Source organism: Pristiophorus japonicus, chromosome 15 (assembly GCF_044704955.1).
Source record: "Pristiophorus japonicus isolate sPriJap1 chromosome 15, sPriJap1.hap1, whole genome shotgun sequence".
NCBI classification, from domain to species: domain Eukaryota; kingdom Metazoa; phylum Chordata; class Chondrichthyes; family Pristiophoridae; genus Pristiophorus; species Pristiophorus japonicus.
The window spans coordinates 149,372,397-149,392,565 of NC_091991.1; the positions used below are offsets into that span (position 1 = coordinate 149,372,397).

General features: G+C 40.6%; 2 protein-coding genes across 5 annotated transcripts in view; one reads left to right on the forward strand and one right to left on the reverse strand.

The window, feature by feature from the left end:
- Positions 1 to 20,169, forward strand: part of cops3 (COP9 signalosome subunit 3) — a 283,931-nt gene that overhangs the window by 105,287 nt on the left and 158,475 nt on the right. The window lies entirely within an intron of this gene.
- The window catches only part of parn (poly(A)-specific ribonuclease (deadenylation nuclease)), a 160,146-nt gene that overhangs the window by 101,646 nt on the left and 38,331 nt on the right, over positions 1 to 20,169 (reverse strand). For 3 of the 4 annotated variants that reach the window (XM_070901095.1, XM_070901092.1, XM_070901093.1), the window contains exons 11-18: positions 19,892 to 19,972; positions 14,399 to 14,455; positions 8,678 to 8,755; positions 8,040 to 8,083; positions 7,790 to 7,832; positions 5,807 to 5,882; positions 3,329 to 3,439; positions 1,843 to 1,912 (exon numbers count right to left, since the gene is read on the reverse strand). In XM_070901095.1, coding sequence (XP_070757196.1) covers positions 1,843 to 1,912; positions 3,329 to 3,439; positions 5,807 to 5,882; positions 7,790 to 7,832; positions 8,040 to 8,083; positions 8,678 to 8,755; positions 14,399 to 14,455; positions 19,892 to 19,972 — 560 coding nt within the window. The remainder of the gene's footprint in view (positions 1 to 1,842; positions 1,913 to 3,328; positions 3,440 to 5,806; positions 5,883 to 7,789; positions 7,833 to 8,039; positions 8,084 to 8,677; positions 8,756 to 14,398; positions 14,456 to 19,891; positions 19,973 to 20,169) is intronic. The other variant, XM_070901094.1, reaches the window with a different exon arrangement.

Below are 20,169 nucleotides of genomic sequence, written 5' to 3' on the forward strand. Positions count from 1 at the left end.
TGCCCGACCTGTTGAGTATTTTGAGTATTTTCTGTTTTTATTTCATAAGCTATCATTAGTTGCAACACCCAGGATCAAAATCCACTGGCCACCCCACCTCTCCAACATTTTCACCACATGGCACCATGTTGCCACAGGTAGACAACCCCAAGAGTAACTATTGAACCAAGGGAAGTGCAACTTTTTGGCAATCCCAAGAACATTTTTTTAGCAACCACCCTGTTATTCCAGTGATCACTCATGAGTAATTGGGTGGTTCTTTTGCCTCTTTTTTTTCTACTTCTCATTTGATCAGTTGTCAACCCCACTCCAACAGCCTCTATGATGCTTATAAATACCAAATAAGAAATCCACAGAAATATCTTTGCCCAAAAATAAATGTTACAATTAAATCATTAACAAATGTGGTACGAGCGCGTGATTTGAATGGAATAGAACACTATGGTTTAAGTTAACAAAATCCCTCTTGCTCTTGTTGACTACAATCACCTACTTTCCTTCATTATTAAAGAAACTAAAGCTTTTTGTCATATACCCTTGATTTTACACTACAATGACAATTCAAGAGAGACAAGTTTGAATGCGACTGAAGAAAGCACCGCACCTTTAATAACCAATACACGTGGTTATCTAAGAGTCACTAACTGGAAAGTATCTCTCATGTTAGGCTACAGATTCACCACACCAACTGATCCACATACAGGTACTGAATTTAGAAGCTATTACTGGCTTGCTCAATGCTTGTGGACGAGCACTAAAAGTGACAACTGACTATGTAATGGTGGGGGGGGGGAGGAGGAGGAGACGGAGAAAGAAAGTGTGGGTGAAAAGCATAAAATTGTATAATAAAAATTACTGGGCGAAAAATCATATAAATCAAGCCATGGTTTCAGATCAACTCATAAGCGCAAATGTCCTCCTCCAGGACATTTGGTTGAACTACTGTATGTAATAAAATAGAACATATGTAGAGCAAGTTTCAAGGGATGCAATTCAACACACATCAGATGGAAAACTATTTAATTACATCCAAAACATCAAACACATGATTTCTGAATTGGCTGAACTAGGTAAAAGAATACACCTTCTCGCTCAGCTTTCAAAAATGTACACATAAGTATTTGGATTGGTCACCAGAAAATGTAATAGTCACCAATTAGGATCTGCAGAATATTAAATGAACAGCATAATAGTATAGATCCAGACATTATCTACAGTACATTGCAAATAAATTGACATTTGCTGAACTTTATTTGTGCTGCAAACAACCTGCCATTGACCTCGAGGATTAAATCCGCAAAGCCCATCCCAGACTGCAAATGGAATAATTGACCTCTGCTGTTTTTCTCCATTACTAAAAGTTCAATGTCTAAATTTGTAGAATTGTTGAGTGCAGTATTTCAAGTACTGGTGATCGGGATCACATGGCTAGTAGAGGGCAATCGATCATCACAGACCATTCACACCAGAGAGAGAAAATTCAGCAAAAATGTATGTTGCTTCTCTGTTCCTTAGCCCAACCACTGCCACCAACCCCCTCCCCGTGCCCCACCAATGCATCAGCAGAAGCTCCACGACAGCTGGGCATGATCAATTTTCTCTGCTCCAAGCCCACCTGAAATGAGCCTCCCTACTACTCCCAAGTGGAATACATACCACCTGTTCCCACCATAGGTCCAACTGCAACCTAGCAGGGGCCACACCGTAGGAGACCTATTAGTATCCTGAAAGAAAATAGCAATTTATGGCCCGACTATCCCAAAGAAATTGTTATTTTGGCCACAGATGCCATTAATTTTTTTAAAGCTGAAACATGCACACAATGACAATAAGCACACTTACTTGTTAATAAAAGGTTCAACCAGTTTAGATTTGGCAGGAACAAAAGCTTTAGGAGGGCTGAGGAATGAACCTAATTAAAAAGGGAAGAAAAATCTGTCTTAAAATACAACCGCCAAATTGTAACACTGCATTGTTCCATAAAAATCTTAAAAGTGCAAGTTAACAGGACTAGAATTGCCAATGTAAATAAATGGGCTACTCTGAGTCAGAGGCAGTTTTCATGACTAATAAACATTCATTTCCTCCCATGTATTGACTGCTCCAGTGAAAACATTCAAAATAATATTGAAAAATTGACAATGATAACATAGAAGCATAGAAAATAGATGCAGGAGTAGGCCATTCGGTCCTTTGAGCCTGCACCACCATTCAATATGATCATAGCTGATCATTGTTGCAACTTTAGTACCCCATTCCTACTTTCTCTCCATACCCCTTGATCCCTTTAGCCGTAAGGGCCACATCTCACGTTCTAATGAGTAAAGACACTTGTAATGTGGAACATCTCTTTCCTAAATTCACTTCTTATTTAAGTACGCCGAGTGGAAAAGAAATTCTCAACTAATAACAATGGTCAAGTGTTCTAACCATCTTATAAAAAATGTTTGTATTTAAGTCCTATGCTATGATCAAAACTTAATACTTAACCTTTTTAATGTACATTTCTCCCCACACCATTATTTTTTTTACATTATAAATTTACCGTATAGCCAAGTTTTATGCCATTTTTAGAACTGGATTGGGTACAATCAGGATTAAATATGAACAGCAATTTAAAATAAAAATGCTTTTTGGATGAAGTCAATCACAATTTTACTATATTAGTATTTCAAATAGAATCGCAATGTACTATCACAATTAGTCAAGTAGATTAATTGCTGAACTATGTAAACTATTCTAGAATGCTCAAATTGGTCAGTTTAACAGAGAAACTAGATTGCAGGCACATGAAATTATATAACTTTTAACACTCAGAACAATGGAATTTCACACCATGATTTGTAAGAGAGAGATATTACATATCTGATCAATGAGACATTTCAAGAGGAGACATTTCAATTAAATATTTCATTCAGCAGTTCAATGAGACCTAATTATGTATCGACAAAGTTAAAAACTATCACATGCCATCGGTTAATTCTTGATTGAATTTGTAAATCAACTATGCCTTACACAGTACTTCTTTGTTCACAAAATTTTGGAAATTCACTGCCATTTAGGCTAGATATCAATTATTAAACAACTTTGGGGAAGGGAAATTTCCTCTTTCCTTTCTTTCCCTTCCACTTGAAATGCATGAATAGTTGATTTTTTGAAAGTAACTCCACTTCATGTGCTAAGAATAAAAAAAATCCATCAGCAGGAGCCAAATTCCAGGAACCCCCAGCAATTCTGGAACTCAAATTTGCAATAATCTTGGTGTTCAATAACCAGTCTTGCTTCATGTCAATTGTAATCTCTTCTAACACACATTCAACACCCATACCTAGATGATTGGCCATGGAGATGAAACACAAGCCGGTTATATATGCATCATAACCCGCTTCATGTAGTTGTTCTGAGGCTGTGTTATAGCTTGGAAATCCCTCAACACTTTCTGCAAAGAGAGGCAAACTTTAGATCTCAATCAATATGATCTGGTAAACAATATCACAAGGCAAAACAAATTCTAAAAGTTTGCATGTGAAATGTTAATTTATCTTGTCCTATTCAGATACTGATGAACATATATTTCTAGCATTTTCTGTTTTCATGCTACAGGAATAACGTTGAAAATCCGAAGCCTCGGGACCGAGGCTATTCTGGAGTTGGGAGATTTCCGGACTTCGAAACGTCTTTCTGATGTCCCAAATCCGGAAATGCCTGGGCCCAGGTTCCGATATTTCCGGCAGGGACCGACTGGTTTGGGGAGCTGCAATGAGCGTGTCCGGTTTTCGGACAGCCCGTTTTGGAACTGATGCTTGCAGAGTTTCGCCAGGGTCTTGCGCCTGTGGTTTTAGGCAGACCGCTGGCGTGCAAGGCTGGGGGTACTGCGGTCTGCATTTTAGGCGCGCAGTGTTCTGGCCGAGCAAAGGGGTCCTGCGTGAAGACCCAGGAGCAGCAGTGCCTGTGAAGCCAGCGTGTAAAGCTCATGCTGCCGCGGTCTACAGTTTAGGTGCGCCTGTGTTCTGGCCGAGGGAAGGGGACCTGCGTGCGGACCCAGGAGCAGCGGTGCCTGTGGAAATCTGGAAGAAGAGGTAGGGTTGGAGCTTTTGTTCCGAGAGTTCGATTTTTGGATTTTCCCTGGGCCCGGCTGGCGGCGCTAAGCAGTTTGGCAGGGTGTCCGGATTACAGAACATTTTACGAATTCCGGGTGACCTTGCCATGGATCGTCCCGGTGTCCGGAACTCCGGATTGACAAAATGGTTTATACAGACTGAATTGGCCGTCTAAAAGTTTTTGAATACGAAAAATTAGGAACACAAAAAAATCAAAACAAAGTCTTAACTTGTTAGATCTTCAAGACAAATTGCATTTAGAGTTATAATATTGAAGGTTGCTATACATGATGTGAAAGCTGTACTGCTAGTTACCTGGATACTCAAATGATTAACAGCCTAGTCTAGCCAACATCAATGTTTGAATAGTGAAGATAAACCAATCCCTTTAGAACAGATCATGCTCATGCTGTAGTCAATATAGCTTAGGATGTGGAAATTGAGAATTTCAACATTCACTTGACAGAAGTCACATGATTACAACATAGTTAAATAAGGATCCCAAGGACATGGTATGCTGAGCAAGGCTTGAAGTACACATGGGCCCCATAACCCTTCACGCATGCCTGTACATCAATACAAGTTGCTGAAAGTGGAAGGTTAACCCTAATTGCAGGGAACGAGACACTGCCAAATGATATAGGCACAAGTGATGTGTAAGGGTCCTAGTCACTTGAGATGATTTTGTTCACAGCTTGTCTTCACATATTTGATTTACAAACTGTAGTTCCTATCTAAAACGCAAATATCCATTTTACTTTTGTCTCTGTTCCAAATGCAGGATAATCAATACTTGCATGATTATTATTGGAATTGTCCATCGGCTTGAATATCCTGCGAGCTGGGATTAAAGTTAGAAACATGGAGATACAGTCCCAATCACTATTTGATGGAGGTTTACAACTTCTTATGTGACTGGTTTAAAATGTTAGCTTCGTGACTGATGACCCAAAACATTACAAGAATACGAGTACCTTTTCTAACAACTGATGTGCAGCCTTAGCCCTAACTCATCATCATCATAGGCAGTCCCTCGAAGCGAGGATGACTTGCTTCCATGCCAAAAAGGGATGAGTTCACAAGTGTTTCAATGAAGGACCTAATATTCCAGATCCTGAACTACATCGTGACTACCAGTAATAAGGTCACACTACTTTTTTCTTCCCAAATTACTTCCAGAACCAATATATTACAATGTCAATGAATCAACTGTCCGATAAGAAATAGAACTCTGAAATTTGCTGAGGTTTGTCTGCCAACTGAGGACAGGAAAGTGCTCCTCATGCCTATCCCTGCTGGTTGCGGAACAAAAAAAAAATCCAGCAGTTTGTACTCCCCACAAAGTGGTATTAAATGTTTTTCTTCAAGGTTCAAACATTTATCAAATTGATTTCATAAAAGATGGGGTTCCTGTATGAAGACTTCCACATACGAGAAAAATGCTTGGGGATTAAATTTCAAGATATCCATCAAAAGTGAGTGTGGAAAGGTCCATGTCCCCATTTCCCTCCCTCTCCTCAAGATATAATCACCAAATTATTCAAGAGTTTATATTTGAATATATATTTTTCTCCAAACTGCAAGAGCCATTTTAACAAAAAAAAGACTAAATTCCAATCCATCAAGATTCAATGTAAAAACGTGTATATTGATCCATGTTCAATCAAGCAATTTTATGAAGACCACACACCATGTGATCTTCTTACCAACTTTGGGAGGTCTGAAAGGTGCATCTTTTAATCGTTTTTCCAGCTCTGCAAGAGGCGTGTTCATTATTAATTCCTATAAGAAATAAAAGCATCACGTTTGAAAACAAAATTAATGACCATACTTGCATTTCTCTCAAATTATAACCAGTGCTTCAGTATTATGAAGTTCTGTGCATAGTCTTGTATAAAGAGCAAGTTCATAATCTCTAAGATGGCACTTCCCGACAAGGAGGGGTAAATGGAGGACTTGCAAAACTTGGATTAACCCTCATTACTTACACACCACCTAGTGGCCAACTCAATCAGCAATATTGGCAGACACAAGCAAGCAAAATCACCTGCATAAATTTGATCAAGGAATAGTGGATGGGAGACCGAGAGAGAGGGCTGTAAATAGCTTTCAAGAAATAAAACTGGGAACCCCTCCCCCCACCCCCACCCCAACCAACCAACCTGCTCAAAAGGCTTACCCCCAGTGAGTAGCTGAGCCATATAAAGTAGGAAGGTATTAGGTTCAATCCCAGGCTCCGAGTTAGCAGATTTCCAGAAAATCAGCAACAGGGATTCACCACGCTATACAAAAGCCAGGCTGTGTATGTAATATCAAGTCCAGCTGTAGTGTCCTTCCTGCTCAAAAATGCTCCAAACCTCACTATTAACACTGAAGAGCGATAGCCGGCTCAACAAGGTACTGGAGAGCAATCAGCACACATGGAACCTAGTTAGTAGCAGTTCCCACATTACAACAGTGACTACATTCCAAAAGTACTTCATTGGCTGTAAAGCGCTTTGAAACGGCCGGATGTTGTGAAAGGCGCTATATAAATCCAAGTCTTTCTTTTTAACCAGGTCATAGAGAGACGATTCTGCCTGACTAAGTCTGCCCCTAAAAACTTTGAGGCAATGACTGCAGAAAGCCTAACAATTTGGTGTAGTTAGACTTCCACAAAGACTTTGACAAGAGTTCCTGATGCAATGACACTAATTAAGCATTGGGTATTTAAGGTGAAAGCTGGGAACGGATAATATATTGGCGAACGGTTATGCTGAGTGGAGTACTCTGCAGATCAGTGCTGCAATCCCTAATGTTTCTAACTTACATTAAATTTAGATCAACAAAATTGTATTCAGAAGCTCACTGTAAACTGGTCAAATTCTCAAATGGTACCAAATTGCTCCTCTCCAGATGGGATAGCTGCACTGCTTACGTCAGTATGTGTCAGACAAGATTAGAAGACATAAAAGAGGTGTCATTTTTCCTGATGTTAAAACCCCATCTAGTGCCTAAACTGAGAAACAAAGAGTAGTAAATAAAAATTTCAGTTCATTACAAGCACTCAGAACAAAAGTGAGAGAGCAGGTATTGAATTGTACCATGTTGTGTGCATGAACTTCACATAAGCTTAGAATAATGAAGTGCCACTTTTAATACGTTGTTTTCAGAAACAAATCCTCATTTTTTGGTAAAATTGCAAAATGTTCATTAGAACTAAATCGAGTATATGTAAAATTGTTGATGATTAAAGAAACCATTCATATGGCTTTACGTTGACCTCACAAACTAATTTCATACCAAAGATCAAAATAAACCTTTACCCAAACTAAATTGTCTGCTTATATTCTTAAAAAAAATATAGTAAATATGACATCAAAGTGTAATTTTCTTAACTTGCAGCACAACTTAATTTAGTCAATCTCTGCTGAGAGATCAGTCAGAACGAGATGTGGTGGCGAGTTTGTTGCATCAATATACTTGTGTCCAACTCCCTTTTACATGATCCTCAAAATGTGGTCTCAACTGCATGTCTAACCTGGCACATTTCCATCATGGTGCAGTTAGAAATGTAATTTAGTAACATAAACCACGTGGCTTTACGTTAGTGGTAGGATGACTAATGCCAGCAAATAGGGTCTCAGCAGGACAGCACCTTCACAGTTTAAAGAATGGTAAGTATGCTCAATAAAACACAACCAATTTACCTTGAAAGGATGTGTGCTTGCCATAAGTTTGGTATCTAGAAGCCTTCATGCAAAAAGAAAATGCACATAATTACATCAAAATGTGGGAAATCAATGTAGGAGTCTCTTTAGTCAGTACAATGATTATTTTATTCTCAGAATACCAATTAATTTTCCAAATGTGGATATTCTGTCTGTTCCCCCTGCTATGGTTCCCGGTATATTACCTATGTAACATTAAATTGTGAATGAAATGTAAATTACAACTTACCTAGGAAAAACACTTGTTGTTACTTCTTTAAATTCATTTAGCTCCTAGATTAAAAACAAGTTAGACATAAAAGTCAAGAGAGAGAGAAAAACAAACAGCAGACTACCCGGTCCCTTAAAGTTTCATTTATAGATACTCCCAGAAGTTTTTCAGCTGTTGAAATCTTTCTGTTAAGGCACACAAATGTGCTGGTTTAAGCCTTGCTCTCCTGCACAGCCAAGCTTTTGCTCTCTGCCTCTTTGCTGTGAGGAGGTGCCACAACTCAGAGAACAAACTCTTCTTCACTGTGGCAATGGAAGAAGCAGGGGGTTGAGAAATTGGGCAAGAATCATCACCACTATGCTCTCATGCAACACTTTTTCCCCACGGCAGCAGGCTCAAGGAGGATTGATAGTCTTCCTGTTGAGAGCAAGCAGCCTGTGTCCAGAAGTCCAAGAAAAAGGATTTGAACCATCTAATCGCTTTCTGCTCTCTTCCGTAACTTTCCACAAAACAATTAATAGCAGTAGGCATACTAAATATGAATATTCTTATGACATCCACCTTCAGAGCTTCACAAAATATTATTCAAGCTTCCCAAACATTCATAACTGAGCCCAACAGTGAACCATTATAAAACCAAGTGGATAAATACATACATCTGGCAATGGGCAGAAGAACTGATGAATTGTGTGCATGACATCAAGTAGCATGTTATGTCCCACAACCAGTTTACCCTGAAAAAAAGACAGCACTTTTAGAAATAAAAACAATTCATGGCCTGTTATACACAAATTGCACTGCACACGATTACAATACAGTCCATGCACCTTTCATCTGGCAGGCCTCCCCATATCATGTCAAGTTTCTGCTGGGGGAAAAAAATTTACGTTTTTAACTTTTCTAAAGATAATGCTATCTTGTAGTTTAAAGGGGAACTTCAGCAATATGCACTAAAAATACCGTGCACTGCCCAACATCATTCCTTAGGAGTTTGTCACTCCCTCAATTTTAATAAAAATGCGGTCTGGAAACAGAGTGAACACGTAGATTCCAACTCTGCAAATGTTCTGCAGTAGATGACTCCCTTCTACATTTGGCAGTGTGTTCACTCTCTAAAGTTAATAAATGCAAGACTTTGAGGTTGGGGAGAAATTCTGCAGATAGAACTGGAGAACATCGGTGACTAACCCAAAAATGGCCAATGATTTGCACTGGGGTTAAAAATAAATCCAAATAGTATGTTTTCAAGATTTTGAAATCAGTGAAATATCAGGGTTTTTTTGAGAGAGAAAAAAAGTTCTTCTGTCCTGTGCCAGAGATGGTGACTAGAGGTGGGCTATGGTCCATGGGCACTGGTTGCCCTTTGGTGCATGAGGTTAGACAGGAAGTATTGGCAGGGTATTCACTTGGTGAAGTCATCACAACCAAGACCAAATTTATTGACACCGGACATGCGTGCACTCATTTATACATGCACATGTACAATGTCAATAGCAGTCAGAAGGAATCCTAGGCAAATAACTCTGAAGCCAATTGGAGTGCCTCCAATGCCACCCCAGCTCAAATCAGCAAAGAGGTCAGCTCAGATCAAACCTAGAACATTCCTAGTCTGTATGACTACATACTACATAAACCAACACTTGAGTACTGTGCACCATTCTGGTCTCCATGTTACAAAAAAATATATAGAGGCATTGGAGAAGGTGCAAAGAGTCACAAGGATGATATCAGAACTATTAAGAAAGACAGAACAGGCTGGGGCTCTTTTCTCTTGGGTGACCAGATAGAGGTCGTTACGATAATGAAAGGGTAGACATGGAGAAGATATTTCCACTTGTGGGGGAAGACCAAAACTAGGGGCCATAAATATAAGATAGTCGTGAATAAATCCAATAGGGAATTAAGGAGAAACTTCTTTACCCAAGAATGGTTAGAATGTGGAGCTCGCTACATTAGTTGAGGCAAATAGCATATATGCATTTAAGGGGAAGCTATATAAATACACAAGGGCGAAGGGAATAGAGGGTTATGCTGATAGGAGAAGATGAAGCAGGATGGGAGGAGGCGGCTCCTGTGGAGCATAAACACTGGCATAGACCAGTTGGGCCAAATGGCCTGTTTCTGTGCTGTAGATTCACGCAAGCAGTGCTGCTGTATTACTACACATTTTGAAAAATTGTAGTGGAATTATTCAACTCAATTAAATTAATCAAAAAAAATAAAAAATCATACGAACAGACGAAAGAATACTAATTGAAAATGGTCGCTAACCCTCTGGTTCACTTGTTTTTCAGTTTGGCTCAATTGTCAAGATGTCAAACAGAAAATGTCATATAGCCAAGACGACTTTTTTTTTTGAGGGGAAAGACTTTTAATGCATCATTTTGATGGTGTTTTCATTTGCATCATATTGACCCAGTATTTGCAAATCAGCAAAGCAATACAAAAGAAAAAAAGACAAACTCAAAGATTAACAGATTTGCATTGATAAACTCACGTTCTGAGCAATATACAACTAACTTGCATTCTTACAAATTGGCAAAGGAAAAATTAAACAAGATGTCCATTAGAGTAGCTTGTGTTCCCCATATTAAGGCGGAATGCAAAAGTTTCTATAGACATGTAAAGAGAAAAAGGTTAGTAAAGACAAACGTAGGTCCCCTGCAGTTAGAATCAGGGGAAGTCATAACGGGGAACAAAGAAATGGCAGACCAATTGAACAAGTACTTTGGTTCGGTATTCACTAAGGAGGACACAAACAACCTTCCGGATATAAAAGGGGTCAGAGGGTCTAGTAAGGAGGAGGAACTGAGGGAAATCTTTATTAGTCGGGAAATTGTGTTGGTGAAATTGATGGGATTGAAGGCCGATAAATCCCCAGGGCCTGATGGACTGCATCCCAGAGTACTTAAGGAGGTGGCCTTGGAAATAGCGGATGCATTGACAGTCATTTTCCAACATTCCATTGACTCTGGATCAGTTCCTATCGAGTGGAGGGTAGCCAATGTAACCCCACTTTTTAAAAAAGGAGGGAGAGAGAAAACAGGGAATTATAGACCGGTCAGCCGGACATCGGTAGTGGGTAAAATTATGGAATCAATTATTAAGGATGTCATAGCAGCGCATTTGGAAAATGGTGACATGATAGGTCCAAGTCAGCATGGATTTGTGAAAGGGAAACCATGCTTGACAAATCTTCTGGAATTTTTTGAGGATGTTTCCAGTAAAGTGGACAAGGGAGAACCAGTTGATGTGGTATATTTGGACTTTCAGAAGGCTTTCGACAAGGTCCCACACAAGAGATTAATGTGCAAAGTTAAAGCACATGGGATTGGGGGTAGTGTGCTGACGTGGATTGAGAACTGGTTGTCAGACAGGAAGCAAAGAGTAGGAGTAAATGGGTACTTTTCAGAATGGCAGGCAGTGACTAGTGGGGTACCGCAAGGTTCTGTGCTGGGGCCCCAGCTGTTTATATTGTACATTAATGATTTAGATGAGGGGATTAAATGTAGTATCTCCAAATTTGCGGATGACACTAAGTTGGGTGGCAGTGTGAGCTGCGAGGAGGATGCTATGAGGCTGCAGAGTGACTTGGATAGGTTAGGTGAGTGGGCAAATGCATGGCAGATGAAGTATAATGTGGATAAATGTGAGATTATCCACTTTGGTGGTAAAAACAGAGAGACAGACTATTATCTGAATGGTGACAGATTAGGAAAAGGGAAGGTACAACGAGCCCTGGGTGTCATGGTACATCAGTCATTGAAGGTTGGCATGCAGGTACAGCAGGCGGTTAAGAAAGCAAATGGCATGTTGGCCTTCATAGCGAGGGGATTTGAGTACAGGGGCAGGGAGGTGTTGCTACAGTTGTACAGGGCCATGGTGAGGCCACACCTGGAGTATTGTGTACAGTTTTGGTCTCCTAACTTGAGGAAGGACATTCTTGCTATTGAGGGAGTGCAGCGAAGATTCACCAGACTGATTCCCGGGATGGTGGGACTGACCTATCAAGAAAGACTGGATCAACTGGGCTTGTATTCACTGGAGTTCAGAAGAATGTGAGGGGACCCCACAGAAACGTTTAAAATTCTGACGGGTTTAGACAGGTTAGATGCAGGAAGAATGTTCCCAATGTTGGGGAAGATCAGAACCAGGGGTCACAGTCTGAGGATAAGGGGTAAGCCATTTAGGACCGAGATGAGGAGAAACTTCTTCACCCAGAGAGTGGTGAACCTGTGGAATTCTCTACCACAGAAAGTAGTTGAGGCCAATTCACTAAATATATTCAAAAGGGAGTTAGATGAAGTCCTTACTACTAGGGGGATCAAGGGGTATGGCGAGAAAGCAGGAATTGGGTACTGAAGTTGCATGTTCAGCCATGAACTCATTGAATGGCAGTGCAGGCTAGAAGGGCTGAATGGCCTACTCCTGCACCTATTTTCTATGTTTCTATATTTTGGACCAGAGAGGATATCACACTTTAGGAAGGATGTAAAGGCCTTGGAGAGGGTACAGAGGAGGTTTATCAGGATGATACCAGGGATGAGGGACTTCAGTTCTGTTGAGGGATTGCAGAAGCTGGGGTTGCATCCCTTAGAGCAGAGAAGGTTAAGGGAAGACCCAATAGAAGTATTCAAAATTATGAGGGGTTCTGATAGAGCAAGTGCGGAGAAACGGTTTCCTCTGGGAAGTAGTTTGGTAACCAGTGGGCATAGATTTAAAATAATTGGCAAAAGTACGGGAGAGTAAATGAGAAGAAATTATTTTAGGCAGAGGGTCAAGAAGATCTGGAACACACTACCTGAAATGGTGGTGGAATCAGATTCCATAACTTTCAAAAGGAATCTGAACATGTATTTGAAGAGAACTAGTTGGCAGGGTTAGAGGGAGAAAGCTGGGATGTGGGACTAAATTGGACACCTCTTTCAAAGAGCCGGTACAGGCATGACAGGTTGAATGGCTTCTTGTGCTTTAAGATTCTGAGAGTCTTTTAGGCCAAAGGCTCTCAGCCACAATCAGGGGACAGGAGCAGAGGCTGGGGAAAAGATGGCAGCGAAGCAGAGGAGCAGGTCTGGTGTGCTCAAGGTAGGGGAGGAAGGGGAAAAGATTCTGGGAGAGAACAGAAGCCAGGCAGAGTGGATAAGATGCCCAAGACAGGGGATTAACCTCATGATTTGAGGGGGTAATTGGGAAAGCTGGCTGAACACAGGTTTAAAATTTGTAGCAATCCGATTAAGAGAGGTTTTATCAACCGCAGGATCTGATCAGCAACATTAGAGGCTCATTATAAATTATACAGACAGACAAAACTATACACAATAGAGTGTGCAGATAGTAGTTGATATTATACAACAGCTGGCAGCTCAAGAGACCAACACACAACCACCATTGTGGGAGATTTCACTGCCAGCAGTTGGACAGGATTTGGGATGAGGCCACGGATGTTAAACTAAGCCCAATGTACAGCTAATCACAGTCCACCTCCTGCACCAACTTCTGCTGGAACAGGGCATGAATTAAGAGTGCCTTGAATCAGAACTTTGCCCTTTGCGGTGGTTTCTAACAGAGGCCAGGTTTCTATGTTAAAACACAATCTCCCCATAGGTCAGCGTGCCTCTTATTTTTCTCAACAACAGATTCATCAACATAAGGTTTATAAAGAAAAGGCAAAATCTTAGTTATGTTCCAATATCGTGGTATTTATTGTACCCGTGAAACCAAGAACATGTCTTTGTAAGTTGTATGCCATGCAGCATTTCTTTCAGAGAGGTTTGTATTCAAGAAGGTGCTGCTTTACCATCTGTTCCATAAATGTCTGTGCTCAAACTATGCTTCCAACTTGGCAGGAAATGCTGCAATACCACAAACACATACACATATATTTAAAACACAAACTCCCAAATGCCAGTAATCCTACAATATTTTCCATTTGCTGTGGCACTATCATCTTTATAAATGCAAGATAGTTCAGGAGAAAGAGTGTCTTTATTTGAACATATACACATAAGCAAGTCTTTCTTTATTGATTTTTCTTAAAACTCGAGACCTTGGTAGAGACATTTGCATAATGCACAGGGACTGAAAACCATTGCGGGGTGGGGGGGCGGAGTCTGCATCATCAGAGAAGAATACTAAAAGTACTGCTCTCAGGATAGTACACTCAGAACGTATAGCACTGGACTTGAAAGATCAGTATTCACGGCTTTTGAGGTACAGAAGAGGAGAATTAAACAATGGTTACAGCACCCCTGGATAGCCAAAAGGGAATTTGTTGCGGTTTTAAAAAAAAAAACTTAGCATCTTGCATGATGGTTCCAAACGGGATTGTTGAAAAACTCTGGAAATCACCTTTCATTTGTATTAAAAAAAATACTCACTGATTTTGAAATGGCGTATATTACTTTGGAAAACCCCACGGCATCATTCATTTCTTCCTGCAAATAAGAGTTGGTTATTGTAAAACTGAGGGCTAGTTTTCACATTATCTGTACCAATATAGTAAACATATCTATTAAGTTTCAGCCCAAAGTTATTCTTAATTGCTTTCTCTGAAGACTTCTCCACTCAGTTATGTCAGGTGCTATTTAATTAGACATGATAAAATAGAAGACTAAATAGTAACTGAAATACAGAAAAATAAAGATTTAAGACACGTGAAACAGTTACCTCCATTAAAATGTAAAATAGACTTATCACACCATGAAAAAAAAATTAGGACACATGGACACATTATATGAACAGAAACATACACACTATAGAAGATCAACAACTGATTTTAATTTTAATGTCTTATTTTCACTAAGTTTTCTACCCGCAAGACTTTGACTCCTTGTTGGAATATGGTTCCACTGGCACTGGTTGCCTTCCAACACCGTGCCCCAAGTAAGTCATTAATCCTGCACGAGTCTTGGCAGCGAGTGCTGGAAGGCTACTGGGGTCATCCCAGCTGAGCCCGATTTTGTGCACTTTCAGCAAGAGTTGGTGAATAGCAATCAAGAATGGGAAACCAGGATCCTTTTCCTCTTCCTAATTTAGGAGCAGAGGTCAACTATAGCATCCATTTTATCATCACATCGGAGATGAGCTAACTCAGCACAGATCTGGAATTGAATCGAAGATCTTCTGGGAGTAACTTTGTTGAGCTCTTGTGAGCCGTGTGATTATTGTATGTATATGCAAGGCATGGTGAAAATTACTCACTACAACCCTCATTCGTGACAGTCATTTTTTGAAGGGCAGTAGATAGAAATGTAATTGATCCTTTGAGATCTTGATAGAACCACACAACTTTCCCTTTGCACACTCTGTTTGGATACCTGCAAGCAGCTATGTGACCATTGGGATTAAATAAACTACAGAGACAGTTTATACCTTCCTTTCATTCTGGAGATGAAGGAAGAGATAGATAAACTAGTTTAATAATTAAAAGCAAAAAAAAGTATCCACTTATATAAGCAGGTAAATAATAATAAAAAATAGGAAGGCTGATAACTCAGGAGGGCAGTAAAGAGCAGTCCAATCAAAAGAAAGAACGTATCTAATCCTGAATGGAGATGGCCTGATTGACCCATTCCTGTTCCTTTCAGCCGCTTGAGCCTATTCCACCAGTTGTAGCTGATCTGTATCCCAATTCAATTGACCTGCTTTTCTCCATATCCCTCAATACCCTTACCCAAGTAAAATCGATCAATCTCAGTCTTGAAGATTTCAGTTAACCCAGCATCCACAGCCTTTTAGGGAGTTCCAGATTTCCACTACCCTTTTCGTGAAAAAGTGCTTCCTGATTTCACTCCGGATCTCATTAGGTTTTAGCCACCTAATCAGTGTTATGGAAAAGGATCCACTGACACCCTTCGATTATTTAGTGCTTCAAACAAAAAGAATGGGGTCCCAATAGGTTTTTTCCCTAAAAGCAATGATTTTAGCTAACTTTGTTGTTAGCCACCAATTACACCCCAGTGACATTCTGCCCACTTTGACATTACACCCTTGCCTTCAAGTGGGAGCAGAAATTATGTGATTCAGAGAAAGCTTCATATGCAGATCTTTGAATTAAAAGGAATAACTGGGCAGCGATTCAAGAGAAAAATAATTTGGTCTTACAGGCAAACAAAAAACATTCAATAGCAGCTTCTGGTTACAGTATCTACTCTAACATTAAAACAATTGTGCATGGAAATGTATTTTCTATGCATTGCTCAGACTTTAGATGTTACAGTGATAGTCATCCAATTGACAGATGTGGTCCAAATAAGTTAGTGACTGACTTAAAAAACAGCACTGGCTGAAGTACCACCTGAAACCACCATTTCTGATGATGAAAACCTTCCCTGGTGGGAACAGCATAAAACATTTACAGTTTGCTGCCAATGGTAGAATGGCAGTGAATCCAAGTCAGTCAGTACATGCAGCATTAGGTGACTCAAATTCATTTTGCATATATCTAAAAACAATCAGAAGTAAAGCTTTCATCTTCTCGATTGAGTTTGGTTTGTACCGAGAATCCTACAATGTCTCCACTAGATCCTGCAAATCCCCAGGGAGGATCGACGTACATAGAAATATAGAAACATAGAAAATAGGTGCAGGAGCAGGCCATTCAGCCCTTCTAGACTGCACCGCCATTCAATGAGTTCATGGCTGAACATGAAACTTCAGTACCCCATTCCTGCTTTCTCACCATACCCCTTGATCTCCCGAGTAGTAAGGACTTCATCTAACTCCCTTTTGAATATATTTAGTGAATTGGCCTCAACTACTTTCTGTGGTAGAGAATTCCACAGGTTCACCACTCTCTGGGTGAAGAGGTTTCGCCTCATCTCGGTCCTAAATGGCTTTCCCCTTATCCTTGGACTGTGACCCCTGGTTCTGGACTTCCCCAACATTGGGAACATTCTTCCTGCATCTAACCTGTCTAAACCCGTCAGAATTTTAAACGTTTCTATGAGGTCCCCTCTCATTCTTCTGAACTCCAGTGAATACAAGCCCAGTTGATCCAGTCTTTCTTGATATATCAGTCCCACCATCCCGGGAATCAGTCTGGTGAATCTTCGCTGCACTCCCTCAATAGCAAGAATGTCCTTCCTCAAGTTAGGAGACCAAAACTGTACACAATATTCCAGGTGTGGCCTCACCAAGGCCCTGTACAACTGTAGCAACACCTCCCTGCCCCTGTACTCAAATCCCCTCGCTATGAAGGCCAACATGCCATTTGCTTTCTTAACCGCCTGCTGTACCTGCATGCCAACCTTCAATGACTGATGTACCATGACACCCAGGGCTCGTTGTACCTTCCCTTTTCCTAATCTGTCACCATTCAGATAATAGTCTGTGTCTCTGTTTTTACCACCAAAGTGGATAACCTCACATTTATCCACATTATACTTCATCTGCCATTCATTTTCCCACTCACCTAACCTATCCAAGTCACTCTGCAGCCTCATAACATCCTCCTCGCAGCTCACAGTGCCACCCAACTTAGTGTCATCCGCAAATTTGGAGATACTACATTTAATCCCCTTGTATAAATCATTAATGTACAGTGTAAACAGCTGGGGCCCCAGCACAGAACCTTGCGGTACCCCACTAGTCACTGCCTGCCATTCTGAAAAGTACCCATTTACTCCTACTCTTTGCTTCCTGTCTGACAACCAGTTCTCAATCCACGTCAGCACACTACCCCCAATCCCATGTGCTTTAACTTTGCACATTAATCTCTTGTGTGGGACCTTGTCGAAAGCCTTCTGAAAGTCCAAATATACCACATCAACTGGTTCTCCTTTGTCCACTTTACTGGAAACATCCTCAAAAAATTCCAGAAGATTTGTCAAGCATGATTTCCCTTTCACAAATCCATGCTGACTTGGACCTATCATGTCACCATTTTCCAAATGCGCTGCTATGACATCCTTAATAATTGATTCCATCATTTTACCCACTACTGAGGTCCGGCTGACCGGTCTATAGTTCCCTGTTTTCTCTCTCCCTCCTTTTTTTAAAAAGTGGGGTTTCATTGGCTACCCTCCACTCGATAGGAACTGATCCAGAGTCAATGGAATGTTGGAAAATGACTGTCAATGCATCCGCTATTTCCAAGGCCACCTCCTTAAGTACTCTGGGCTGCAGTCCATCAGGCCCTGGGGATTTATCGGCTTTCAATCCCATCAATTTCCCCAACACAATTTCCCGACTAATAAAGATTTCCCTCAGTTCCTCCTCCTTACTAGACCCTCTGACCCCTTTTATATCCGGAAGGTTGTTTGTGTCCTCCTTAGTGAATACCGAACCAAAGTACTTGTTCAATTGGTCTGCCATTTCTTTGTTCCCCGTTATGACTTCCCCTGATTCTGACTGCAGGGGACCTACGTTTGTCTTTACTAACCTTTTTCTCTTTACATACCTATAGAAACTTTTGCAATCCGCCTTAATGTTCCCTGCAAGCTTCTTCTCGTACTCCATTTTCCCTGCCCTAATCAAACCCTTTGTCCTCCTCTGCTGAGTTCTAAATTTCTCCCAGTCCCCAGTACCAACGTCAGTGTTCTCGATCAGGCCATTATCCCCAGCATCGAAGCACTGACCACACTTGGCCAGCTCCGTTGGGTGGGCCACATTGTTCGCATGCCTGACACAAGACTTCCAAAGCATGCACTCTACTCGGAACTCCTGCACGGCAGGCGATCCCAGATGAGCAGAGGAAATGTTTCAAGGACGCCCTCAATAAAGGGCAACATCCTCACCGACACCTGGGAATCCCTGGCCAAAGACCGTCCTAAGTGGAGGAAGAGTATCAGGGAGGGCGCTGAGCACCTCGAGTCATGTCGCCGAGAGCATGGAGAAAGCAAGCGCTGGCAGCGGAAGGAGCATGCGGCAAACCAGACTCCCCACCCACCATTTGCTTCAACGATTGTCAGTCCCACCTGTGACAGAGACTGTAATTCCTGTATTGGACTGTGCAGTCACCTGAGAACTCACTGAGAGTGGAAGCAAGTCTTCCTCAATTTCGAGGGACGCCTATGATGATGATGATACGTAAAAAAAAAAAAAAGGGCAGTGTTCTAATCCACTGTATCATAAAGTACTGAAGGAAATATCTATTACAAATCACCCATGCACAACTTTTTTTATATAGAAAGAGAAAAGATCACTTGGGAAACCTGGCCACAGTTGCCATAATTAACAGAGCACTCTGTCACAGGGTAAATAAATAGTTAATAATTTTTACAAAGAGACTTGTATTAAATGTATATAGATGGCAGTCGTCTCGTATCAAGGCTAACTTATTTCTAGTGCTCATTTCACTGGTACAGTGTACAAGACTGTGGTTTAGAACATCTGACATTAGATTACAACTTTATAATCACTCCCTGCTATCCATTATAGTACTTGGGAAAAAAATCAAAACAGCTGTCAAGTTTCTGAACAGTCAGAGGTCCTGTTAATACAAAATTATAAATTCAACGCACTGCATTTTATCACAAAGTATGTCACTTTAGTACCTAAAATGCAAAGATTGTAGCTTCAAGCAGATACAGCTAATTTTGCTGACTGCAGAAATGGGATTAGAAATGCAATAACTAAAGCACTCAGCAGGAGTCCTATGCCCTAAAGCATTTTTGGAAGCAGAACCAGATTTGTCCTTTCATTACTTATTTTTAATTAAAGGTGGCTTAAATTGTACGTTCTCCCAAAGCACCACAAGGCATGTAAAAGGTTTTCCAATCTCTACACTGGAAAGCTGCAACTCTTTTAAAAAAATGTATCATTTACCTTTTTTAAAAAAAAACCCAGCTCACTGCACCAGGTTCTGCATGAACATTTCTTAGAGAAACATCCTAAAGTACTAAGTTTGGAATCGACATGTGCACCATTACCTGTTCTTTTGCTCGTTTTTGTTCTTCTCTCCTTCTTCGTTCGTCATCATCCAGCTTACTGACCACAATGTACCTCTCTTTCTGTAAGATAGTATGCAAGACATTTTTAACTTTAACTTGCTTTTCCTCAATATTAAAAGAACACTTGCATTTATATTACACCTTACTAGATCTCAAAAGCATAATCACACAATTGATTGTATAGCAAATGGGGAAGTTATTCAACACCTGTAATGCCCTACAGATAACGAGATGATGAATGATCAGGGTTTTTTTGT